This window comes from Nycticebus coucang, chromosome 18 (assembly GCF_027406575.1).
Source record: "Nycticebus coucang isolate mNycCou1 chromosome 18, mNycCou1.pri, whole genome shotgun sequence".
Taxonomy (NCBI): Eukaryota; Metazoa; Chordata; class Mammalia; order Primates; family Lorisidae; genus Nycticebus; species Nycticebus coucang.
Genome location: NC_069797.1, coordinates 32,702,005 through 32,728,507, shown reverse-complemented (window position 1 = coordinate 32,728,507; position 26,503 = coordinate 32,702,005). Strand labels below are relative to the sequence as shown.

At 51.1% G+C, this 26,503-nt stretch overlaps 1 protein-coding gene across 3 annotated transcripts; it reads left to right on the top strand.

The window, feature by feature from the left end:
• The first annotated feature begins 1,231 nt into the window (after window positions 1–1,231).
• SLC13A2 (solute carrier family 13 member 2) lies at window positions 1,232–26,503 on the top strand. Of its 3 annotated transcripts, XM_053568275.1 has the most exons (12): window positions 1,232–1,425; window positions 18,023–18,151; window positions 18,894–19,030; window positions 19,133–19,338; window positions 20,449–20,620; window positions 20,734–20,856; window positions 22,542–22,760; window positions 22,970–23,058; window positions 23,311–23,432; window positions 24,449–24,610; window positions 25,221–25,358; window positions 25,831–26,503. In XM_053568275.1, exons 1-12 carry the CDS (start codon window positions 1,324–1,326, stop codon window positions 25,999–26,001), a joined length of 1,770 nt encoding a protein of 589 aa, XP_053424250.1. In that variant the 5' UTR covers window positions 1,232–1,323; the 3' UTR covers window positions 26,002–26,503. The 3 variants fall into 3 exon arrangements, 2 of the variants coding, with proteins under 2 accessions (XP_053424250.1, XP_053424251.1); XR_008375456.1 differs by lacking the exon at window positions 25,831–26,503 and having other exon boundaries at window positions 24,449–25,106; XM_053568276.1 differs by lacking the exon at window positions 25,831–26,503 and having other exon boundaries at window positions 24,720–25,353.

The window sequence follows — 26,503 nt, the reverse complement described above, 5'->3', positions numbered from 1 at the left end:
CATACACACTGCCCTCGGGCCTTAGTTCACTTTTCCTTTTGTTTGTCCTCCTTCCCTGTCACTGTGTAGTAGCCAAATTAGACTCTACTTCCAAACCTTAGCTCAGACACCAATGCCCCCAGGATCTTTTGCTTGGTGCCCCTGGGGTGGAGCCCCTGTGCTGGTGCACAGGGACCTCTTTCCAGGCACTCACAAAGTTTGTTTGAATTGTGGCTGACTCTGTGTCCTTAGGCCTCAGCTTTCCCATCTGTAAAATGCATTATAGTAGCACCTCACTTGTGGTGTAATTCTACAGAGTCAATAGTACACTGCCCAGCTCATACTTGGTGTTGGACAGACGGGCTTTCACCATCAGCTGTGGCAGCATTTTCATCTCTATACCCTTAGCACTGAGCACAGGGCTGAATATGCAATCGGTGCCAAATACTTGTTAAGGGGCTGGGTGGATGAATGGATGGAGAAATGGAAAAATCAAGTGTGTTCCCAAAATATGAGACAATCTTTGCTAGTCTCCCATGGCAATGGGGGTAGAGGGGTGCAGAATGAGGGGGCCAGAAAAAGCCTGAAGGAAACCAACCCTATTGCACACCTAGCACACATTCATGCTGGACCCGCGTGCAAATTGTCTCCTTCACACCTGGCTGCAGAATGAGGAAGTGGCTGCTCTGAGAGGGTGAGCCAGTAGATCAGTGTTACACAGTGAGTAAGAAATAGTCAAGACCGGTGGCTTTGACAGTTTCCTTCATACCGGGAAAGAGGGGAAGGTCTTGCTCTACACCTTGGCTACCCTCAATCTTAGACTGGAAACTCGTAGGGGGCAGGATGAACCTGTAGGCAGGACAGGGCCCAGGGCCGCACTATCCAGGAACCTGTATAACCTGCTCAGCTGAAAACTTGGCTTTAGGGAATAAAAGGACAGAGGAAGGGCAGGTTGGGGAGAGGTTTGGGGGCTGCCTGCAGGCCAGCTGGTGGGCTCTCCCAGGCCCTTCCTTCCCCAGCTCTCCAGCCCTGCCTTCAGCAGCCTCTCTGAACAGGAGTTAACTCTGGACTTAACTTCCTGGAGGAACCTAAAGCTTTTGTTTCTTGGTCTTTTCCCCCTCCCTCCCCACTCCTTTCCTGATCTTTACTCCTCCCAAAGGTCCCTCCTCCTTACTCTCACCTCCTGGACTCCAAAAACACTCTGATTGCCAGAGTGGGTCAATGGTTAACGCTCCATTGGCTTTAAATAAGCCTGCCCTGCTACGGGCCGGCTGGGCTGCATCTTTGGTCCTCGTGTTCCCTAGCTCCCGGAGGCGGTTCTAGAAGCCCTAGTTGGCCCACGCGATGGCCACCTGTTGGCAGGGCCTGTGGGCCTATCGCTCCTACCTGATCACGTTCTTCCTGCCCATTTTCCTGCTCCCTTTGCCTATTCTCGTCTCCACAAAGGTAAGGACTTGGCCATCTGGGCACAGATAACTCCAGGGGGTAGGAGAAGGACTGTCTGGGCCAGGGCCGGGCATCCTCGGGAGCCAGCATAACTCCTTACCTCCCTGTCCTGAAGGTGAGGATACAACCTCCTGGTCCTTTTGTGGGCTGAGTGGTAAGAGGTCAAATGGGGCTTTTGCTCAGCACCCAGTAATGGGAGCCCAGTGTGAATTGCTTGCATTTGAAATCTGCTGCCTTGGGGAACAGGAAGCCAGTTTAGTCCACAAGGGAGATTCAGGAGGGAGCAGGTGAAGTTGGTCTGCCCACTGGGTGGGCACACCCAGACCTGGGCTGGGCTCAGTGGGGACCAGGAGGGCATAGCAAGGTTTGGAGGGGCAGGGAAGGACAGCAGGAGAAAGCTGGCTTTGGGCAGTTTGTGTCTGTAAGAGCGTAAGCAGAAAGAGAATGAGTTCACCTGCGACCTCAAGGACCAAGTCTTTTGAGGGGGAGGGGTTGGAATGGGAAAAGGGGACCGCTGCCAGTGGACAGCACAGAAACTCTTCTCGGGGTAGATGGGGAACCGGGGGCCCAGCCAGGTGCCACTGCCTCTTCCCCTGCCCCCAGAAGAAGGCATAACTTTATCTCTCATTAATTTGAGTCCCTACTGCCCACCCTGAACCAGGCCCTTAGTAATTCTTTCCCCTATCTTAAGAGGCAGGTCTGACCGTCCCATTTTACAGATGGGGAAAATGAGGCTAAGTCATTTGCTCAAAGTCCCAGGGCAGATCGTGGTTTTGTGGAGCTTGAATTATACGTGTTGGAGCCCTCCTCTATAAGAAAAAGAACACAAAATTATGAATCTGAAATTAACTTGGAACTTTGGGAAGGGTCTAGGAAGAGGGCCTTGAAGCTCAAGTGTCACATTACGTCTGCCCCTGGCAAATCACATGGCTGGGGTATGTTCTGGCTCTGAAGCCTGTGCTGTCTTTACCCTGTTGCCTCCTAAAGGTTGAAACAGAATCGTGGCCCTGGACCCAGCCCTGCCCATCTAGCCATCTTCTTCCTTTTTTCACAGATAAGGAAATCAAGGCAGTCTTTTTTGTTCATGGTGTCTCAAAGGGGTGAGGGGTTGGGGTTGGTAATGGCATAGCCCCTGGACCCTTGACACCTGGTGGCAAGGCCTACCTGACCTCTGTGATGACCTTCATCTCAAGCTAAAGGCGTACCATCTCTCTGCTGGGGACCCATCAGAAGGCTGGGGCAAGAATGTTAACCCCAGGACGAAAGCCAGGCAGGGACCATGATTTCTACTTCCTTCTTCCCCTCACTGAGAAAGCACAGCCTAGAAAGATTCAGTAATTTGCCCAAGTCACACAGGAAAACCTGGGTCAATCCTGGAAGCCATGCCTTTTGGTAGGATGTGTTAGGAGCCTACGTCTTCCCTCTCCCTTCCTTTAGCCGCAGGCACGACCCTATGCTGACTCTTGTCCTGTCTGTGAGAGGCCAGCCCCTCTGTAGGACTTTGCTTCTGCAATTATCCTCTCTTTCTCCCCTGCATGATCAATTTTTCCCTGTCTGCCTTCTCTCTCCCACCAGCATATGGAAACAACAGGAACTCTCCTTCAATCCAACATTCCCTTTAGAGATTGCTTTCTGTCGCTGGGCACTCTCTCTCTCTATATATATATATGAAAAGCTTCTGTACATCATCTATACTACAAATGCACTTCTCTCCTGAGACAGCTCCCACCCTCAAGACTCAGATTCCCATCAGCTTTCACGTGACAAAAACCCTGTTCCACCTCCCACCTCCTCAACCCCTCAGCAGCATTTGTCAAAGCTTGTGACTCCCTTTTTGCCCTGCTGTCTACTCTTGGCTTTGGTGATGCCTCCTCCTGGTTTTCCTCGCACCTTTCCTGGCTCCTCCATCTGACTCTGAAAGTTGAGGTCTTCCACTCCTGCCTCGGGGTGATCTTATGGTGTCTCTGTGCTGACCAAGTTGCCATCGGGTATCCCAGCCCTAACCTCAAAATTTGTGTTATCCAACAACCACTAGCCACCTCCTGCCTCTGCATATTTTCTTTGTATGCAGTACACGCTTTTCTACATCCCAATCAAAACTCTGACAGCCCATCTTCTCCAGCTGGCTCTTCTACGGTCTTACCACGCAATGCTTTGGCCATCTACCTCGTTGTGCTAGCTAAAACCTCAGATTCATTCTTTATTTTATTTTATTTTACTTTTTTGAGACAGAGTCTCACTTTGTCACCCTCAGTAGAGTACCGTGGTGTCACCACTCACAGCAACCTCAAACTCTTGGGCTCAAGTGATTTTCTTGCCTCAGCCTCCCAAGTAGCTGGGACTACAGGTGCCCGCCACAATGCCCGGCTATTTTTATTTTTTGGTTGTAGTTGTCATTGTTTGGCAGGCCCGGGCTGAATTTGAACCTGCCAGCTCCCGTGTGTGTGGCTGGCACCCTAGCCACTGAGCTACAGGCCCCGAGCCAGAGTCATTCTTGATTCCTCTTTCTTTCCCTTCCACACACATCAGCAGCTCCCTATCACTTGATATCCCCAGAATACTCTGAATGGAGTCACCCCCCTGCCTTTCACTGTCTCCCTGCTAAGTTCCTACCTGTCCCTCCCTCACCCTGAGATCACACTTCACCCAACAGCCATACACCATTTTTTCAAAACAGCACATCGTGGCCAGGCGCAGTAGCTCACGTCTGTAATCCTAGCACTCTGGGAGGCCAAGGACGGTGGATCGCTTGAGCTCAGGAGTTTGAGAGCAGCCTGAGCAAGAACCAGTCCCCATCTCTACTAAAAACAAAAAAAAAATAGGGCGGTGCCTGTGGCTCAGTGGGTAGGGCGCCAGCCCCATATACCGAGGGTGCCGGGTTCAAGCCCAGCCCCGGCCAAACTGCAACAAAAAAATAGCCTGGTGTTGTGGCGGATGCCTGTAGTCCCAGCTCCTCGGGAGGCTGAGGCAAGAGAATCACCTAAGCCCAGGAGTTGGAGGTTGCTGTGAGCTGTGTGACGCCACAGCACTCTACCAAGGGTGATAAAGTGAGACTCTGTCTCTACAAAAAAAAAAAAAAAGCCAGATATTGTAGTGGACAATTATAGTCTCAGCTACTTGGGAGGCAAGAGGATTGCTTGAGTCCAAGAGTTTGAGGTTGCTGTGAGCTATGATAATTCTACGGCACTCTACCTAGGGCAACAGAGTGAGATGCTATCTCAAAAAAAAAAAAACAAACAAACAAGGGCGGCGCCTGTGGCTCAGTGGGTAGGGCACCGGCCCCATAAACCGAGGGTGGCGGGTTCGAACCCAGCCCCGGCCAAACTGCAACAAAAAAAATAGCCAGGCATTGTGGTAGGCACCTGTAGTCCCAGCTACTTACGAGGCTGAGGCAAGAGAATCGCCAAAGCCCAGGACTTGGAGGTTGCTGTGAGCTGTGACACCACTGCGCTCACCGAGGGTGATAAAGTGAGATTCTGTCTCTACAAAAACAAACAAACAACAACAACAACAACAAAAAAAACAGAACATCACGTCACCACCCTGACTAAAACCTACACTGGATTCCTGACAAGCTTAGAATAAAACTCAAACTTCTTTTTTTTTTTTTTTTTTTTGAGACAGAGTCTCAATATGTCACCCTCAATAGAGTGCTGTGGTGTCACAACTCACAGCAACCTCTAACTCTTGGGCTCAAGTGATTCTCTTGTCTCAGCCTCCCAAGGAGCTGGGACTACAGGCGCCTGCCACAACACCCGGCTATTTTTTGTTGCAGTTGTCATTGTCATTTAGCCAGCCCAGGCCTGTATTCGAACCCACCAGCCTTGGTGTATGTGGCTGGTGCTGTAACCACTGTGCAACGGGCACTGAGCCTGCGCTATTTTCTTTGTTGTTGTTGTCGTTGTTTAGCAGGGCTGGGTTCGAACCTGCCTGCCTTGGTTTATGTGGCTGGCGCCCTAACTGCTGAGCTATGGGTGCAGAGCCAAAACTCAAACTTCTTAAGGCAACCAGGTCCCCAAGGCTCAGCTCTGGACCCCTCGGACTCCATCCTCAATGCCCCACCTCTCAGTCCTCACCATCTGTCCTTCTGCTCCTCAAATGGCCCATTCCCTGCTTGGATTTTTCTCTTCCCAGATGCTGCCTTCTCATTCCTTAGGTTTCAGCTGAAATCCATCTCCTCAGTAAAGCCTCCTCTGAAAAACCCCATTCATTCTTCATTACATACCCCTGTTATTTTATTGATAGGACATGCACTATTTGAAATTATGTGTTTACTTACTTCCAACTTCTTCTCTGACTTCCTGTGCTAGAATGCAAGCTCCATGAAGGCAGGAACTTTGGCTTTTTCCATGCAGAATCCCCAGTGCCTGGCACAAAGTAGATGCTCAAAAAATGCTTATGGGAGGAAGGAAGGGAGGGAGGGAGGGAGGGAGGGAAAGAAGAAAAGTAACGTGGGCAAAGACGACCCTGTTCTGCATCCCTATTGAATCTCTGCTCTCTGTGATGAATCCCCACACCAAGCACCATGGCCCTGGCCCCCGAAGTGGGAAGGGGGAGCCCCAGACTAGGCTCATATCTGCATTCATGATAATAGTATTGGTATTTATTGAGTATATTTCATGTGATATGCATTGTGCTAGGCACTTCAAAGCATTAGCTCACTTATTTCTTTTTTTTTTTTTTTTTTTGGTAGAGACAGAGTCTCACTTTTATGGCCCTTTGGTAGAGTGCCGTGGCCTCACACAGCTCACAGCAACCTCCAACTCCTGGGCTTAAGCGATTCTCTTGCCTCAGCCTCCCGAGCAGCTGGAACCACAGGCGCCCGCCACAACGCCCAGCTATTTTTTGGTCTCAGTTCGGCCGGGGCTGGGTTTGAACCTGCCACCCTCGGCATATGGGGCTGGCGCCCCACCAACTGAGCCACAGGCACCACCCATAGCTCACTTATTTCTTGCAAAACCTGGTGCGGTACCATGAGGCTATTGTTACTAACTCCATTTTACAGACATCTGAACCTAAGCCCACAGTGGAGATATAATCTGCTATAAAAATCCCAGCTAGAAAAAAAAATTTAGCCTGGAACCAGGACTGGGGTCTCTGCATGAGTCTCTGCATGAGACTATGCCGTGTCCCATACCTCTCAGGCCATCCTCCTTCATGACCATCCAGCCATCAGCCAGTCCTTCCATCACACTTCAGTTCAGGATATCTGTTGAATTCTTGCTCTGTGCCAGGAGTTACTTAAAAGGAATACAGATGTTCTGTCCTCAATTTGCTCACAGTCTAGAGGAAAAGACAGTGTATAGACACAGAGAGGTATAGCCAGAAGCCTGCACAGATCAGAAGAGGGAGCAAATTCTTCAACTGAGTCAAGGGAGAACCTGAAATAATAAGTGGTGTTCGAGTTGGGCCTTGCTAGGTGAGATTTGAAGTCAAAAGCATCAACAGAACAAGTGAAGGGAATCACGGGAGGAAAAGTGTAGGTGTTGGAAATAGTAGGGTAAGTTAGACAAATGGCAGCAGAACCCCTGAAATGCTAGTCATTCTCTGGTGGTCCCAGGAGATGAGGAGTAACAGGGCCTGAAGTCTTCTTTCTGCCCCCTATCCTCGCGGCCAGACACTGAAGAAGCACCATCGATCGGTGTGTAGAAACCTTACTTTCATCCATTCATTCACTCATTAGTGAACACAGAGCTCGGTGCTATGGGACAGGTACTGTTCATGTGTGTTGGGAAGAGGATTTAAGGGAGCTTGCCTTCCTGGGGGTGGGAGGGATGGGAACACACACAATGTACTGTGCCTGCCAGAAACAATACACTGGGCTGTAACTATGGTTCGGGGATGGGCTGCTCTAGATGAGGTGGTCAGGGAAGACCTCCTGAGGAGGTGTTACTTACCCAAGGACCAGAATGGCAAATAAGAGTCAGCCAAGCACAGCTCTGGGTGATCGCACAGCAAGTACAAAGGCCTAAGGATAGGGGTGATCTTGGCATAGTGAAGGGTCAGCCCAGGCCAGTGTGGCTTCGGGGGCCTGAGTGAGGACAGGATTGCCCACATCAAGTTTATAGAGATGAAGAGAGAAGTCAGCCAATGTCAGCCCAACAAGGCCAGGGGGAGGGATGAGGATGTTGTGCTATGGGTATTGAGGGATAAATAACTCACTCAAGGATCAAACAGCTAATAAGTTAGAGTCAAAACTGCAAATGCCTCTTGCCACTCAAATAGTCTCCCAATGGCACAATGGTGGCCAGAGCTCAGATGTAATCAATATTGTATTTATAGTAAGAGGAGAAGGTAGAATTTCTTTTTTTTTTTTTGAGAGTCTCACTTTGTTGCCCTTGGTAGAATGCTGTGGTGTCATAGCTCACAGCAACCTCAAACTTTTGGGCTCAGCCTCCTGAGTAGCTGGGACTACAGGCAACCACCATAACGCCTGGCTGTTTTTAGAGACAGGGTCTTGCTCTTGCTTGGTCTGGTCTTGAAACAGTGAGCTCAGGCAATCCACCCGCCTGGGCCTCCCAGAGTGCTAAGATTACAGGGGTCAGCCACTGCGCCGGCCGAGAAAGCAGAATTTCTTGATCTGAATCACCTCCACTCCTAGAATACAAGAACGTTATGTGTTCATTTTAAAAATCCGTGTAATCAAAACAGCCTTAGTGCAAGCAATTCCTGAACCCCAGAGGCAGAGGAGGATTTGATGACTCACTGTGGGCCTGAAGACTGTACGAGGGATTTGGACCTCTGTTACGGGGCCCACTTCTACCTCTTGAGAGGTTGAGATAGCAGAGTCCAGCAAACAAAACAGGGATTTTGAAGACAGATATGAGTTCAAATCGATTCTGCAGTGTGTACAGCCACGTGACCTGCCTGAGCCTCTCCAAACCCTCTCTGCACTAAGGCGCTCATGTGAAGGTGAGGTAACCCACATACACAGAGTATGAACCTCAGGCTCAAGACACAGATGATCCCTTCGTCCCCTACCTCTCATCTGAAAACACAGACTGGCCTTGGGCATTGAGTACATGTCTCCTTAGCTCTGTTCAAACACTTGTCCTCCCCAGGGCCTCAGATGTTGCCACCTGTGAAACAGGAAGGCATATCTGGTCGTGCAGAGTAGTGAGTGTGTCCTTGAGTGTAGCCCCAAGCAGAGCCTGGGGCTGTGTGGAATGGAGCTAGGGGTCCCTGAAGTAGGATTAGAAGAAGGAACCAGTCTTCTTCTAATCTTGGGGATTCCTGGGGTGGAGAGAAGGTTACCCCGTTGGGACTTTGCCCCAGATTACTAAATCATGCTGCCCCTTATCAGCACCTCGTAGGTGGAGCCCATCGAGGGGAGAGTAAGGAAATGTCTTCAACAGTCACGTTTCCCGGATATAACGCGGCAGAGAGGAGGGTGGGAATGACGGTGCACCGTCCTTTCAGCTTACGTTTTGCTCTTTAGTGGATGCAGGTGGGCCTGGCCCTGGCCCAAACTGGGCTGTCAGGACTCTTCCACCAACTTTTGTTTTGTCCGACACTCAGAAATCCATTATCTTCCTTTGGCCTCTTAGAACAGAAGATGGTGCAACAAAGTCATTCACTTTAAAGGGCACACATAAATGAAGATCACCCAAATGAGAACATGCAAAGGATAGGAAGAGAGTCGGCCACCATCACCTATGTTTGGCAGCACCTCAAATGCAGGCAGAAGGGTGGGGAAGTATTTGAGTGGACAGAGGGCTGTTGGTGGGGGAAGCAGTAGATGGCTTCCTGGAAGCTGAGTGCCCTGTGTGCTTGGTTGGGGGAATAGACTTGGCTTTCTGGTTTGATACTGAGTTGGAACTGGGAGTAGAGAGAGTGGGGCAAAAATGAGAGGAGTTGACAGTCATTGAGCAATCCTAACTGCTTAGGACCTGCTGCTGCAGAGGCTGTGGTCTGGCTTCTGAGCTGGTTGCTGCAAAAGTTGCCAGATAGATTTTTTTTTTTTTTTAGACAGAGCCTCAAGCTGTCACCCTGAGTAGAGTGCCGTGGCATCACAGCTCACAGCAACCTCCAACTCCTGCTCTCAAGCGATTCTCCTGCCTCCACCTCCCAAGTAGCTGGGATTACAGGTGCCCGCCACAATGCCTGGCTATTTCTTCGTTGCAGCTGTCATTGTTGTTTGGTGGGCCGGGCTGGATTCAAACCCGCCAGCTCAGGTGTACGTGGCTGGTGCCTTAGCCGCTTGATCCACAGGCGCCCAGCCATGCCAGATAGATTTTAAAATGTGAACTGTCCATTGTACCCTCTTTATAGTCAATCCTCAAAGGTATTAAGGCCTGTGCCTATTATTCCTGGAAAGGATTTTATCACTTCAGCACTTTATCATATCTTTGTTGGATTTTGGTTTGGGTTTTTTTTATTTTTGAGATAAGCTCTCACTATATTGCCCAGGCTATCTCCAAACTCCTGGGCTCAAGCAATTCTCCCACCTCAGCCTCTTAATTACTGGGACTACGGACACACAACCACTGCGCCTGGCACTTTTTTCATATTTTAGGAACTGTACTTCAATACACAGTACTTGGTTATCTTTGTAGTCTTATGTATTTTCTTTTTTTTTTGTAATAGTCTCACTCTGTTGCCCAGGATAGAGTGCCATGCGTCAGCCTGGCTCACAGCAACCTTAAACTCCTGGGTTCAAGCCATCCTTCTGCCTCAGCGTCCATAATAGCTGGAACTACATGCCTTTGCTGTCACACTTGGCTAATTTTTCTATTTGTAGTACAGATGAGGTCTCACTCTTGCTCAGACTGGTCTGAACTTCTGAGCTCACGTGATACTCCCACCCCTGCCTTCCAGAATACTAGGATTATAGGTGTGAGCCACCATACCCAACCTATTTAGTGTATTTAAAACCATTATTCTGGCCAGACATGGTGGCTCATGCCTGTAATCCTAGTACTCTGGGAGGTGGAGGCAGGTAGATTGCTTGAGTTCAGGAGTTAGAGTTAGAGACCAGCTTGAGCAAGAGCGAGACCCAGTCTCTAAAAAATAGCCAGGCATTGTGGTAGATGCCTGTAGTCCCAGGTACTGGGGAGGCTAAGGTAAGAGGATCACTTGAGCCCAAGAGTTTGAGGTTGCTGTGAGCTATGATGCTATGGCACTCTACCAAAGGTGACAAAGTGAGACTCTGTCTCAAAAAATAGACAAATATGGCTCGGCGCCCGTAGCTCAGTGGTTAGGGCACCGGCCACATAACACCGAGGCTGGCAGGTTTGAACGTGGCCCAGGCCTGCTAAACAACAATGATAACTGCAACAAAAAAATAGCTGGTGTGGTGGATTGCCTTGGCTCCGGAGTTCAAGACCAGCCTGAGCAAGGTCAAGACTCTGTCTCTACCAAAACTAGAGAAACTAGCTAGGTGTTGTGGTGGGCGCCTATAGTCCCAGCTGCTCAGGAGGCTGAAGCAACAGGATTGCTTAAGCCCAAGAATTTAAGGTTCTTTGAGCTATGATGCCACAGCACTCTACTCAGGGCGACAGAGTGAGACTGTCTTAAAAAAATAAATAAATAAAAACATTATTCTAGGCCTACCGAATCATGCTTGTAATCCTAGAACTCTAGGAGACCACAGTGAGTGGATCACTTGAGCTCAGTTCAAGACCAGCCTGAGCAAGAATGAAACCCCATCTTTACTAAAAGTAGAAAAACGAACCAGGCATTATAGCAGGTGACTGTAGTCCCACCTATTTGAGAGGCTGAGGCAAGAGGATTGCATGAGCCCAAGAGTTTGAAGTTGCTGTGAACTATGATGCCAGGGCAACAAAGTGAGACTCTGTCTCAAAAAACCCAAAAAATTAAAGAAAAAAACAAACATTATTCTGAGACACTAGAAGCCTTCATCAGGTGGCCACAGGGGTCCTGGTATACAAAAAGTATAAGAACCCCTAAATCAGAGATTTCCCTCAGTATACACAAACACTTGTGCACGTGTATTTTTTAAATCACATACGGTAGTATCAGTGTAATCTTTTAATAAAACTCCCTAATCTGACTATGCCACTTTCTGTGCTTAAAACCCATCAAGGGCCTACACCCTTTCATCCTTGTTTTCCTTATAAAATCCTAGATCCCTCTCAGGACATACAGGGCTCCTCCAAGAATGCATCTTGATCTTCTATGCCTCATTCTGTCCCCTCTGTGCTTCCTCCCCACCTGAACCCCTTTTTCCCACTGACTGAACTGCTGCTCAACCCTCAGCACCCGATCAATGTCCCCTCTCAGCCTTCCTCAGCCCATACATGAGGACACTCAGGGAAGGGGGCCTCTTCTCCTTTGAGCTCCCATTTATCTGGTCTCTCCCTTGCAGTGGTACTTGGCAGGCTGCCACTTAGGACCTCACCTTGTTCCCAGGGCACAAGGTTGTCCACTGCCAGCAGTATCCCCACTTGGCAGGGGCAGAGGGGCAGTAGGAGTGGCTCACTGTGTGCCAGCCATCCCCACCCCTGAGTTAACCTTCAATCTTCAGGAGGAAGATTATGATGCCTTTGAGACTGGGCCTACTTACTGTGCCTGGCAGCCGCAGGCTAGGCTGTGCTAGTAACAGGCAGAGGCCATGGTGCCCTCAGGTCCCACATCTACTATACACCCAAGGTCCGCAATCGGCCTGGACTCTCTGGCACCTTCATTTCCATGTGTGTCTTAATCTCCACACATTGACCCTAGTCTCCCAGCAGTCCAGGGCACAATTCTTTACCAGCAACAACTCTGCCATCTGCTTACAGGGTACAGTGCTTTAAAATTTATTCCTACATATTCACATCTGCTGGCTCTCTTCACCTGCACAGTAACCCAGCTAAGGGGGTTACTTTTCTCTTATCCTCGTATGTAGATAAAGAAACTGCATAAAGGAGGTAAGTGGAAATGATTGATATTTCCTATTCAAAAAGCTGAGAAAGGTTAATTAACTTACCCAAGGACACACAGCAATAAAGCTGAGGGGACTGCTTTTCTGACCCCTGGATTTGTGCTTTCCCTTGGAAGTAGGCTGTCAGCCTTAGAGTTTGGAAGCCCCTCTGAGGGTTCATCTCTTCTGTCCTTTGCAGGCAGCCCACCCTCCAGGCCAGCCTGCATAGGCACTCAGACCCCGTGAGGACCAGAGCTGGGCCCAAGTCATGTCTATGTCCCTAGGGCCCACCTGCATCCACTCTTGTCCCTAGAGACAAGTGCCAGGCAAGCTGGGGTGAGAAGAAACAGACTCTAACTCTGCTTCCTGGAGAGCACAGACTGACAAGAGAGACTGATGCTCTTCATTCAGCTCATAAAACTAAACGTTTAATTACAGACTGTGAAGAGTGCTATCCAGAAGATATACAAGGGCTTAGGGCATGACAAATGGGCACTATATCCCAGCCTGGAAGTCAGGGAGGCTTTCCTGAAAAGGGAATACTTGAGCTGAGATCCCAAGATTAAGTAGACACCAACTAGGCAAAGTAGGAAGGGAAGAAAGGTCTAGAGAGAGGAAATCATGTGCAAAGGCCCTGTGGCCAGAGGGAGGAGGAAGTATTTGAAGAACCTGAAGAGGGAGGGTGAGGCTGGAGTAGAGAAAGCAAGGAGGAGAGTGTTAAAACAGGAGGCGCAGACAGACCTTAACTTAGGTTCCTGACAGTAGTAGGAAGCCCCTGAGGAAGTCTGAGCTGCTGTGAGGTGAGTGCATGTGTTGGGGTAGAGGAGGGCAAAATAAACAGATTCGCACCTTCTGATCACTCTGGCTAAAGTAAGGAGGTGGGATTTCAGGGGGAGGAGAGGATACTGGGAAATGAATAAGGAGACTTTTACAGGAGTCTTGGTCACAGATGTTGGGGCTTGGCCCAGCCTAGTGGCCCAGAGCTAGAGAGTTGTACATGGGAGTATTTGAGGGGTAGGATTAGCAGGACTGGGGGCGTGGCCCAGAAAGCGCATTTATGGAATGAGTGTCTGGTGAACAGGTGGGAGGCCCAGGGCTGTCCCCAGCAAGCTTCCATTGTAGGGACTGCCTGGGAGGAGGAGAAGGGTGGCACCCCTGGGAAAGGAGGATTTACAAACCCAGGCCAACACCAGCTAAAGAGTGATGGGCTGGGACACAGAGGGGAAAGAGGCTCAGACCTCGTCTTTAGGAGTGCATAAATAGACTGACTGAGAGGAGAGTAAATGCTACAGCCAAGGAACAGATAGGTACCCTGCTGGCCTGGAGGAGGAGGTAGTGATGGAGGCAGAAAGACAAGCACTGGCCACCAGGAAAAGATGCTTTCCTGCTGGTTTCTGAGCTCTAGGCAGGGCTGTCACAGACAGCCAGGAGAGCTGTGCCTTGCACAACTCCATACGTGTGTGGCGCCCCTGGACTTGTGCAGTACAGCAGCCCAGAGGAGCTGCCAGTGGCCAGCGTGTAAGCCAGATGGGTCTTACGTCACAGGCTGCCAGCTGAGCTTGGGCAAATCATAGGCTCAGCTGCAAAGCAGAGAACTAGGGTGGCCTCGAAGGACAGGTCTGATCCCCAAATTGCCACTTCCGGAGCCTAGATGCTGATCTTGTAATCAGACATATTGTGGGCCCAAGGGGAAAGGATCTCAAGAGCTCTGGCCAACAGGAGTGGCCAACAGGCGGGCCACGGGGGCCTCTCAGAACACTGACAGCTCCCTAACCTCAAACTTAGACCTTCTAAGATTCAACAAACTTCAACAAGGCAACAGTAGGCCTCCCTGAGTGTCAGTTTTGCCTTTCTCCAAATATTGTTTTGAAATGCACAAAATAAAATGCACAGGATTAACATGGAAACAAATGATTCTGAAATATAGTTATAAAAATATGAAAAAATACATTGCAATTCTGAAATATGTGTTTCCTTGTTAGCACATGAAGCCAGATCTAGTGTATAAGTGCCATAATTTCATAATAGTGATGGCTGTAAATATTATATTGAGATATGTTCTAAGATAACAGCAACAGCTGATCTGGGCAGATAGCCACTACTGAGAGCCACAATCAACTATCTGAGACAAAGTCACCATTAGCACTGTTATGATTTAGTTGTCTATCATCATAACCTTGGTTAAATGTTAGTGAATAGATGAAATAGTTTTCCCATCTAACTTCATAAACTCTTAGAATTCCATGCCCTTGGTAAGAATCCCATGATCCAGGACAAACAAGTCAGCACTGCCCAGGAGGTGGGATGGGGACACAGGGCCACAGCTGCCAGGGTTAGGGAAAGCTTCTGGATGGAACTTTGAGACAGATTTTGGGTTTTTTTTTTTTTTTTTTTTTTTGTAGAGACACAGTCTCACTTTATGGCCCTCGGTAGAATGCCATGGCATCACACAGCTCACAACAAATTCCAACTCCTGGGCTTAAGCGATTCTCTTGCCTCAGCCTCCCGAGTAGCTGGGACTACAGGCGCCCGCCACAACGCCCAGCTATTATTTTTTTTTTTTTGGTTGCAGTTCAGCCGGGGCTGGGTTTGAACCCGTCACCCTCGGTATATGGGGCCGGCGCCTTACCGACTGAGCCACAGGCTCCGCCCCAGATTTTGGGTTTTGATTCATATGCATATTCAGAAAAGGACCCACCATACTTGTAAAGGGTAGATGGGTGAGCCATATATTAAACACGCTGGAGCTCTCAGAGGCAGATTTGATTAACAACTCCCCTCTGGAGTGTGGAAATGGGGTCTCAAAAGTGAAGCAACTTGGTTGGGTGCATTGTAGTCAATGCACTCACCTTGGTCGAGTGGTGATCCTAGCACTTTGGGGGACCGAGGTGGGAAGACTGCTTGAGTCCAGGAGTCCAAGACTAGCCTGAGCAACACAGTGGAGAGCAGTGGCTCACACCTGAATTCCTAGCATTCCAGAAGGTGAGGCAGAAGGATCCCTTGAGGTCAGGAGTTCAAAAGCAGCCCGAGCAAGAATGAGATCTCATCTGTACTAAAAATAGGAAAATTCTCTGGGTATTGTGGTGGGTGCCTATAGTCCCACCTACTTGGGAGGCTGAAGCAGGAGAATCACTGGAGCACAGGTTGCTATGAACTAGGCTGACTCCAGGGCATTCTAGCCTGAAGAAACAGAGTGAGACCATGTCTCAAAAAAAACAAAAAAATCAATTTAAAAAAACTATCCAAGTGTAGTGGCATGCACCTGTGATCTTAGCACTTGAGACATTGATCCCCCCCCCAAAAATTTTTTAAATACAAAATTAAAAAATGTGAAATAACTAAACAGAGCCAGGCAACAAAATGTGGCAGGCCCTGTGGAAGATAGCTGTGTTTGGAGTCAGAGCTCATCCCCCCTACACCCCACACTGGTCCCAGAGAGCCTGGACTGAGACACCCTCAAATACAAAGGCTTGAGCTCAGTGTAGGTGAAAGCGGGGTCCCAAGAATGAGGTAGTCTGGCTTCTTCGCTTGCTGTTTGTGTGGCTTTGAGACATTTATGAAATTTATTTGCACTCTTCTTTTTTCACCAGTGAAATGTGGACAATAGTCATTACCTTACAGAGCAAGTAAATGGAAGGAAATAAAGCATTAGAAGCCCATAGGGCATGACAGCTGGCACAGAGTAGTCCTTAGGAGACTTCTACAGAGCTTTCTGTAGAATCAGCAGGGTCCACCGCAGCCCCACCTCCTTGTCTCTGGTCAGAGAGTCCTGGGTGGGCAGGGTAGGGGACACCAGGGTCCAGAGGGGTTGGCCTGCCCTTGGCCCGAGGGGAGGGTGACTGGCCATTCAATCATTGCAGATGAGGAAACATCAGAATCAGCAGAATCTTGCTGGGGGAGGAGGGGGGTGGGGCTCTGGTTGAGGGTAAAGGTAGCCCCAACCTCTGGGGCTGATGAGCTTATGTCCAGGGTAAGGAGAAATGGCAGAGCTTTAGTGGAAAGAGAATAGTGGCTCATGTTTGTAATCCTAGCACTTTAGGAGGCCGAGGCAGGACAATCCCTTGAGTCCAGGAGTTCAAGACCAGCCTGAGCAAGATTGAGACCCTATTTCTACTAAAAATAGAAAAATTAGTTGGGCATTGTGACAGGTGCCTATAGTCTCAGCTACTCCAAGAGGCTAAGGCAGGATGGCTTGAGCCCAAGAGTATAAAGTTTCTGTGAGCTGGGCTGATGCCCCTGCACTCTAGTCTGGGCAACAGAGTGAGACTCTGTCTCAAAAAAAGAGAGCTTACCACCAGATGGACTTGGTGGGGCTGCGTGTGGTTGTGCATGCTGCATGATCCCACGGGTCCCATAGAATACAAGGGAAAGCTCTTGAGTGGCACTTGGAGTTGCGCAATCCAGACGCCTTACCTGAGTTCCCTCCAGGCTCTGCCACTCCCTGTTCTGTGACCTTGAGCAAGCCACTTACCCTCTGAGGCCATCTATAAAATGGGACCACCGCACCCACCTTAATGGCTGTTATGCTTTCCTGTAATCACAAAAATGATAGCACCAAGAATTGTCCTATAAACAGCAGCTTACTCTTCCCCACTCCCACCCCCTGCCACTCCTTGCTCTTTCTGAGCTTTAGGGTAACTAAGGATATGAAGTCCCAAGAGGGGAGCTCAGCCCGCACCAGTTGGAAAGAACAAGGGCAGGGCCATTGGGACAGGTAGGGAGGCCACCAGCCCCATAGTCCAACTAACCCCAGCAGCAGCCCCTTCCTTTTGCAAACAAAGAGTGGGCAGGCAGCAGCCCAGGGAGAGCCTAGATGCAGATAGGGGAGGCCCCTCTCCCGGAGGCCTCCTGGCTAATAATTCCCCAGCCCTGGGAGAGGCAGTGTCAAGGAGGAATGGAAGGTGAGCCTCCATGCCTGCCCCTGGTCCCCTCCCAGGCCTCAGGTCAAGCTTCTCTAAACTTGAGGGCCTCACGAGGGAAAAGGGTGCTCTGGAACCCAAAGATTCACAAGACTGTAACTCAAGGTTGCCCCACAATTCCCTGCTCAAAACAGGATGGGGGAAACTTTCATATAGTTTATAAACGTAAACGGTGCCTCTGGAGTTATACAATATGGCAGCCAGACCAGGATTGCTGGGAAGGAGACCCTCCACCATTCCCAAAACTTTCCAATGATTCATTCATTCGGACAAGATTTGCTCCAAAGCCTGCTGGGTCTTGGGTTCCAAGGACCCAGATGGTACAAAACCAATTCTGTCCTCATGGGGCTCACCTTCTAGCAGAGGGAGAAAATACCAAATAGCCACACAAATAAATACCTTCTTATAGGGTGTGATAAAAGCCAGGGAAGGCCAGGGTGCTGTGCAGGGGTCCACGCTGGCTGGGTCTCACTCCTTCCTCTGGCAGCCCCCAACTCATCTCAGGATCCTCACCTGGATCCCCTGCAATTCCCTGGGGCTGGATGGGGATGGATAGCCAACTCCAGACTCCAGTGTAGCTGGTGTATGTCTGGGCTCCCCCAGGTCAAAGACAAGGTGCTGAGTGCCTTGCTTTAGTTTTTATTTCCATTTTGAAATGGGACCTTGGGCTTGGCAATCCATCACCATGGGTTTCACAAGTTCTCCCCAGGCTGCTACAAACGGCCTGGTTTCAGGGATGGGGCAGGGGGTGGCTTGACTCTGGGACACAGGCCTGCCCCCTCTGACGGCTCTACCTCTGCCCTCCCACCTGCAGGAGGCCTACTGTGCCTATGCCATCATCCTCATGGCGCTCTTCTGGTGCACTGAGGTTCTCCCCCTGGCCATCACTGCCCTCTTCCCGGTCATCCTGTTCCCCATGATGGGAATAATGGACGCCTCTGAGGTGAGCCCCTGCCACAGAAGAAAGGGTTGCTGAGAGTGGGGTGTCTTCCGTCTTCCATGGGAAGCATCATGACAGTTGGGGTGTGTAGAAGAGGGGCCCCTGCCTCTGCTTGCAGAGAGCAGGGAGGAAGAAATCAGCTAGAAATCATGCCAAGTACAGTCCAGTGTTAGTGGGACTGATTAAGTCCAGTTAATGCCCGGGAGGCAGAAGGCCCAAGACCCAGGAAAAGGGCCTTGAAAGTCAGCTACAGAGTTCCTGTACTGCTAGTTCAATGGTTCTTGAACTTGAACGTGCGTGAGAACCACCTGGAGGGCTGAGAAAGCAGACACTGCGCCCTGCCTCAGAGCTTCTGATTCAGTAGACCTGGAGGGGAGTCTCTGCATTTCGTTTCTGACAAGTTCCAGGTGCCATGCAAAGGATGCTGGCCCAGGGACTACACTTTGAGAACTGCTGCTCTAGTTTCTAGATATAGCACTAAATTATCTATCTCCTGGTCCGCGGCTTGAAATATAAATGGAATAAGGTTAGATTATCCCCCAATCATTCCTGAGAGTGAGTTTGGCAAGAGGGAAACCTTGGTTAAGGCTAAATGGCAGATAATCCAAAGAGCATTTCCATTAGGTTCTGAGAGCCCAGGGGGATGCCGTTTGTGGGAATGTCAATGACTGTGCCCCCATATGCACAGGGGCACAATGAGAGACCCAGGATCTTCCTGCCTCTCAGCCGTGTCCCTCTCTGCCAGGTGTGCACTGAGTACCTTTCAGACACCAACATCCTGTTTATCGGGGGGCTGCTGGTGGCCATCGCGGTTGAGCGCTGGAATCTGCACAAACGCATCGCCCTCCGTGTGCTGCTCATCACTGGGGTGCGGCCTGCCCTGTGAGTTCCCACAAGCCAGGGCAGGAGAACCTGGGGGGGGGGGGGGTGACGTTCTGGGCCTGGGAAGCTGGAGCCGCAGTGTGTCTGTCTGCCCACCCTCAGGCTGCTCCTGGGCTTCATGCTGGTCACAGCCTTCCTGTCTATGTGGATCAGCAACACGGCCACCACGGCCATGATGGTGCCCATTGCGCACGCTGTCCTGGAGCAGCTGCAAAGCACACAAGCCATCCAGGACCTCGAGGAGGGCAGCAACAACCCTGCCTTCGAGCTCCAGGAACAAAGTCCCCAGAAGGAGGTGACCAAGCTTGGTGAGAAAGATAAGGCCCGACCCTGCCCAGCCCATGGTTCCTGGGGAGGATCTCAGGGGTGGGCTATGTTGAGGGTGGTCATCTTGGAGCCTTTGGGGAGAGAAGAGAGAAGCAAGAAGTGTAATGACCAACTCGTTCTGATTTGCCTGGGACTTCCCTGGTTTTAAAATGTGAAGTCCCATGTGCTGGGAATCCCCTCTATCCTGGGAAAACCAAGATGCCTCGGTCACCCTAGGAAGAAGAGAGCTGGACTTTAGGTAGGCAGTCGGGGTCTTTTTTCTTTCTTTCTTTCTTTTTTTTTTGAGACAGTCTCACTTTGTCACTCTTGGTAGAGTGCTGTGGTGTCATAGCTCACAGCAACCTCAAACTCTTGGGCTCAAGTATCCTCTTGCCTCAGTTTTTCTTTCCTTTTTTTTTTTTTTGAGACAGAGCCTCAAGCTGTTGCCCTCGGTAGAGTGCTGTGGCATCATAGCTCACAACAACCTCAAACTCTTGAGCTCAAGCAATTCTCTTGCCTCAGCTTCCCTAGTAGCTGGGACTACAGGTGTCTGCACAATGCCCAGCTATTTTTTGTTTTTGTTTTTGTTTTAGCAGGCTGTTTTGTTTCAACCCATCAGCCCTGGTGCATGTGGCCAGCTCCCTAACCACTGAGCTATGGGCGCCCAGCCTCAGTTTTTCATTTATAGTAGACATGAAATCTCACTCTTGCTCAGGCTGGTCTCAAACTCATGAGCTCAAGTGATCCACCCACCTCGGCCTCCAGGATTACAGGATTAGGATTACAGTGCTAGGATTACAGGTGTGAGCCACCATGTCCAGCCTAGGCTCCATTCTTCATGTGTGCTTTGAATACTCCTCTTCCCTTTTCTGAGCCTCAGTTCCTCTCTCAAGAGAGAGGTTGGACCAGATGGTGCCTGAAGTTACTCTCAGGCTGAGACTCTTGGGGTGCTGGGCTCACTCAGACCTAGACGCAGCCTCGTCCTCTCCTCCCAGCCCAGGTCTGGGCTATTCATGGATAAGGCACCATGGAGCCAGCCCCACCTATGTTCCCCTGGAGCTGGCCCTGGGCCCACACTTACCTGAGCCCTCCCTTATTCTCCGATAACACAGAGGCCCTCCCTGTCCCACCTGCTACCTCAAAGCCAAGGCTACATCTAAACCAAGAACAGCTCCGCTTCACCCAGGGCATGAGCCTGTGTGTGTGCTACTCGGCCAGCATCGGGGGCATCGCCACACTGACGGGCACCACACCCAACCTGGTGCTACAAGGCCAGATCAACTCGTGAGTACCATGGGGTGGCCTGTTGCAGAAGAGTCCTGCACTCTCACCAGGAAGCGAATGGGGATGGGAAGTTCCCGGGACAACATCACACACCAGCTCACACCCTCCTCCAGGCTTTTCCCCCAAAATGACAACGTGGTGAACTTTGCCTCTTGGTTTGGCTTTGCCTTCCCCACCATGGTCATCTTGCTGCTACTGGCCTGGCTGTGGCTTCAGGCCCTCTTCCTGGGCTTCAAGTAAGTGGCGACATAGGTGAGAGAAACCCAGGCCCTGCCCTTACCCGTGGGAGCTTCCAGTTGGGTGGAGGTGGAAAATGATATAATCACCATCCCAGTAAGAAAGCATCTCCCTCCAAGGGCCTCTCTGTGCTTAGACTCCCATTTGGGGAAATTACTGGATGGAGAGTATTACCCGTAACAAACCAAGGTTTGAGGAGTGGTACACACCTAGATTTGTCAGTGGCGAGATTGAAAACCAGGTCAGGCCCCTTCCCATCATGCTTCACAGCCCTTTGGTAAGTATTGAAAGAGCATGCGCTGAGCATGGTCAGTTACAGAAGCACTCGTATTCCCACAGTATACCCGGCCCTGTGCTAGGCGCTGAGAGTACTAGAAGGCATTAGGCACAGTCCCCATCCTTGTAGCCCGTCTGACAGGTGATAATATGGTGGGGACCATGACATGAAGGAAGCCTGGAAGCTGTGGGAACCCAGGGGATGGGAAGCCTCGTTCGGCCCCGAGTAGTGGGGATTCCAGAAGCCCCCTGGAGGAGATACTGCCTAAGTTGAATCTTGCAGGACTAGAAGTCGGTCAGATAGAGAATGGGGTAAAGGCATTCCAAGCAGCAGGAAATACTTGCATAAAGCACAGTGGCAAGAAAGGACATGATGTGTTTCGGGGAACTCTAGTTCTGTGGGGATGAAACACAAAGGCGAAGCATTAGGACATGAAGCGGGAGAAGTAGACGGGAAGATTATGGAGGGTCTTGTGTGCTATATGAAGAGTTCAAATCTTATTTTTGAGGCCAAGAATAGTAAATAGGTTTCATTCCTACTTCCAACCCTGGGTTGCTGGTTTCTGTTTGGAGTTCTGAGTTGAATATTATGGAAGACCCTGGTAAGGCTCCTTTGGAATTGAGCCTGTGATTGATTAGTAAAGTCTACAAGGAGTACGGGATAGGAGTGGTGGTAGAGTGTTACTATGATATGAGTTGTAATTTGCTCTTCCTGCCTAGGCAGTGGGGAGTCATTGAAAGTTTTTAAGCATTGTTGCTACAATTTGGAAAATTCACTTGCGAACGCAAGGAAGGTGGGTTAAGGTCGGGGCCAGTACAAGTCAAGGTGGTAGTCAAAGAGATCAGCCCAGTGCCAGGTACCACAGGGAAGTCAAAGATGTGTGAAGCATGGTCTTTGCCCTCGAGGAACTCAGAGGCCAGCAGAGAAGTTGGGATTTACCCAAGTGAAAAGTTAAATGTCAACACAAGTTTAGTAAGCAGCACTTACTAAGGAAGTGGGCTGAGGACAATGCAGGGAAGGGTCAGGCTAGCAGGGGATACCCAGAAACAGGTAAAGGAGGAAAGGGAGAATTTCCTGAAAGCCTGCTGGAGGAGGAGAGCTGTGGTTCAGGGTCAGAAGGGGGCACGGAGTTGGGCTGCTACATCCTCCTCATCCTGGGTAAGGAAGGACTCTACACCATAGAACGCTTAGAGGGAAGGGGCTTACTGGGGCAGATAAGCAGGGCCTGATGAACAAGGGCTGTGTCCCCCAAAAGTCTTCCACTCTTCCTCCAGAACCTCGGGTGGGGGATCTAGCGACCCTGTGATGCCCACTGAGGGCCTCAATCTTACAGCATGGAAACTCAGAGCCCCTTGTTCCCTGCCTAACGTGGGCCCCTTATGAGCTGCCCTACCTCTCTACCTGCAGCTTCCGGAAGAACTTTGGCATTAGGGGACAGTCAGAAGAACAAAAGCAAGCTGCCTTCAATGTCATCCAGACAGAGCACAAGCTGCTGGGCCCCATGACCTTTGCAGAAAAGGCTGTCACTGTCCTTTTTGTCTTTCTGGTGCTGCTCTGGTTCACCCGAGAGCCAGGCTTTTTCCCTGGCTGGGGAGAACTGGCTTTTCCCAAGGCCAAGGGAGGCAGGTGAGAATTGCCCTGGAAGGGAGGAGGGCATGCCTGGGGCTCCCATACTCAGGAAGGAAGGTAGGGAGCAGGGACACAGTGCAAAATGGGTGGGGGCTCCCCAGGCATGTCTATGGGAGGGGATCCTCTCCACCACCCTCCACTCTGCAACCCTAATCAGGCCTGAGCCACTAAACCTGCCCTCCTTACTCACCCCACCCCACCCCCAGCATGTTGTCTGATGGAACAGTGGCCATCTTCATCGGCATAATTTTGTTCTTCCTGCCCTCTAAGTTCCCAGGGCTGATCCAGGACCCGGGTAAGCACCTGGGCTGGGGCAGGGAAGGGTCTCTCCTGCCTTTGGGCATGTAAGGTACCTTCAACCACACTTAGCAGGAGTAGGCAAAGCTCAGTGATGTTGGAGTGGCTTGCCAAGGGCACGAGGTCTGAGACAAAGTTGAGACGTTGCAGAACTGAGAGTGCCCCTCCTGCATGCACAGGGAGCCCCTAAGTGGAGGGAAAGAAAGGCCTGCTTGCTCTCAGTGACCATCCTTCTCTGCTTGGGGAGTAGAAAAACCAGGGAAGCTGAAGGCCCCTCCTGCCCTCCTCAATTGGAAGATAGTGAATGAGAAGATGCCTTGGAACATTGTGTTCTTGCTGGGTGGTGGTTTTGCCCTGGCCAAGGGCAGTGAGGTAAGAGATCCCTGGCCTACTCCTCAGCCTGTTTGACCCCCCTGCCCCTTTGCTGCAGCCACAAGACTTAGGTTAGAGCCCTGCCTGAGGAAGGAGGAAAAAACACAGCCCTAGGGACCTCTTCTTAGTGTGGCTTCTCTGATGGTTGAGTCCTATTCTCAGCAACTAATCCCATCCTACCCCAGCCCTCACCCACTGCCAGACAGAGAAAGCAATAGCTGCAGCACCCAACTAGTTGGCATTGGGTTGACACGGTCTGCCTGCTGCAGCCACCAGGAGGCACCACCATCACAGCCCCAGCCAGGTTCTGGGGACCAGAAGAGCCTCCACCCGAAAGAGAAATCCCTGAAACTGCACCCTGGGCCTCAGTGTTCTAGCTGAGTGCATTCCTTGCACAGATAGGAGGCAGCTGCCTTATCAGGAAGTGGTGCAGGGGACCCCTGGGGCTGTGGGATGTTCATCCACTGACTGCCAAGTGCTTTGCAGCTGCTGGCAGTTCTGAGTGAGATAAGATCCCACCTCCCTGGGGCTTACCGTTTGGCATCACAGACCTGGACAAGACCTCGGAGCTCTTCTGCCCCTGTGGACTGCCCCCCTCCTCCCTCATTCTCTCCCCCGACTTCCCCCCTGCCAGGAGCAAGGTCCCCTCTGCCCCAACCCACTGAGCTGGAGGGAGCAGGGAGAGGGCTAAGGTTGTCCACAGGCTTGCTGAAAGAGATCAGGAAGGCAGCAGTAAATGTGGTCAAAGGTTTTTACTACCACCAGGTTTTCCAAGAAGGCACTTTGGCCACACTCTCTTAATTTCTCTTTTGACTCTTCTCCACACACCCAACTGTTCTTCAAGGACAGGAGATGGGACCACTTGGTTCTTGCTGGGTCCTACCTTCTCTTCAGAGCTGTTTTTGCCTCTGAAGACTAGGGAGGTGTAAGCTATAATGGAACCCTCCCAGAGCCTCAGCAGAGGACTCTGGGCCGAGCCAGCCTCACCTCTCACACACCACCCTCCTCTCCCACAGCGCTCAGGCCTATCGAAGTGGCTCGGGGACAAGCTGACGTCACTGGAGAGTGTGCCACCTCCTGCCATTGCTGTCATCCTCTGCCTCCTGGTAGCCACCTTCACTGAGTGCACTAGCAACGTGGCCACCACCACCCTCTTCCTGCCTATCGTGGCCTCCATGGTGAGCTGGCCCTGCAGGAACACCTCCTCCAAGCTGCCCTCTTGCCTGCCCCCACCAGGGGCTCTGCCTGCTGGGCAAAGTAGCCTGCTTTGTACATCCTCTTCTTCAGGAGAAGACCCTGAGTTTCCACCTCTCTCCAGGCTCCTGAGCTGCCCTAGGCTCTGAGGCACTCTGGCCCCTGATTCATCCCACCCTTGTGACGTTACCCCTTGAATATTCTGATGGGGCTTGCTGGTGGCCTCACCCACTTCCCCACCCCAGCCCCTGGTCTGGTCATTCCTGAGGTGATGGGGTGAAATTGCTCCTCAAAGCGTCCCCAGCCCCTTCCTCCCCAGGTGCGTTCCTGCAGCCTTTGATGACACCCCTGGAGCCCCTTTGAGATCCGTTTTATGGGCCCCTCCCATCACCACACCCCACAAGGCAGGACAACACACTCATTCCCTCTGGAGAGGTCAAGAGGCCCTTTCCAGGTCACCCTGTGCCTCTGGCAGAAGTGGTGGGTTCATGACCATAGAGTGTGCTGGGGGCAGGGGTTGTCCTCCAGAGAGGGGAAGCAGGAGAATTGGGGCAATACCGCTCCCTCCAGGATGCCTCACTGTCTCCCACTCAGGCTCAGGCCATTTGTCTGAACCCTCTCTACATCATGCTCCCCTGCACCCTGTCTGCCTCCCTGGCCTTCATGCTGCCTGTGGCCACCCCACCCAACGCCATTGTCTTCTCTTTTGGAGGCCTCAAAGGGTCTGACATGGTGAGTGGCAGGGAGGCCTGACTGCCTTGGCCCTCCTTCCTTCTCTGTCTCCCCATCTTGGTGAACCACAACGTAGCTCAGAGCCATTGAGAGTCTCAGTGTTGAGAGTGAGCCCCATCTGGATATGCAGGGGTTGGGACAGGATCCCCCAGTTGTAGCACATTCAGGTCCTGCCAGCCCCCAGCTGTGTGAGGTGGAGGGAAGTTGGTGAGGAACACCGGGAAGGCACGAGGTGCCAGGTACCCACCCTCAGGGAGAACAAAGTCCAGGACCCTAGAAGCTCATCAGGAGCATCCCCTTTCCCTGTTAGCCCTGGAAGTAAAGCAAAGGCAAAGGCATCAGCTAGTGCTGTAGGGTGGACCAAAGGGAGGGCTTTCCAGGGGAGCATTGCTAGTAGGAAGACTCCTGGAAGAAGTGAGGGAGGGGGCTGGCCCCACTCAGCATCGGCTTAAACTGCCTCTCTGCACATCAGGCCCGAGCGGGATTCCTGCTCAACATCATCGGGGTGCTGGTCATCACGTTGGCCATCAACAGCTGGAGCTTCTCCATCTTCCACCTGGACAGCTTCCCCTCCTGGGCCCACTCCAACACTACAACCCACTGCCTGCTCAGCCCAGTCAATTCCACCACACCCAGCCCCTAGACCGGCACAACCAGGCGGAGCCCGTGAGAGCGACCCATTTCCATCCCTCTGAGCTGGGAGGGGATACCCCCAGCTCCAAGCCCTAGGCCAGATGCTGAGAGAAAGGGACGGGTATATATAATCTCTGTGTGCAGGCTTAGTTTCTTGTGTGTCAGAGGAAGGAGTGTGTGTGTGTACGTGAATGTGAGGATGGTATGTGGTGTGAGGATTGTGCAGGTGCACATGATCCTGGGTGTGCATGCTTGACAGTGACAGTGTATTCACACACGGTACAGCAGGCCTTTCCTTGCACCCCGGGTCTTTGTCTTCCCATCTTAGTGGCCAGACCGCTTTGCATTGTATTTATTGAAACTCAGGCTTGCAGTGGCCCAGAAGGAAGGCCTGCCCGTGATTGCTATGGGAACAGCCTCTGGGACTGGCCCAGCATTCTGAAGTCTCCCCAGACTCTCAGTGTTTTGGGGAGGGTTCAAGTATTGGTCACATTAAAGTCTTTTTCAGTAGA

What these genes read in the sequence shown, in the direction of transcription:
- SLC13A2 (XM_053568275.1), top strand. Translation starts at nt 1,324, where the DNA reads ATGGCCACCTGTTGGCAGGGCCTGTGGGCCTATCGCTCCTACCTGATC. An exon ending in GCCCTCTTCCTGGGCTTCAA is followed by an intron (nt 20,857 to 22,541) that starts GTAAGTGGCGAC and finishes CTCTACCTGCAG; the next exon opens with CTTCCGGAAGAACTTTGGCA. An exon ending in GCCTCAAAGGGTCTGACATG is followed by an intron (nt 25,359 to 25,830) that starts GTGAGTGGCAGG and finishes TCTGCACATCAG; the next exon opens with GCCCGAGCGGGATTCCTGCT.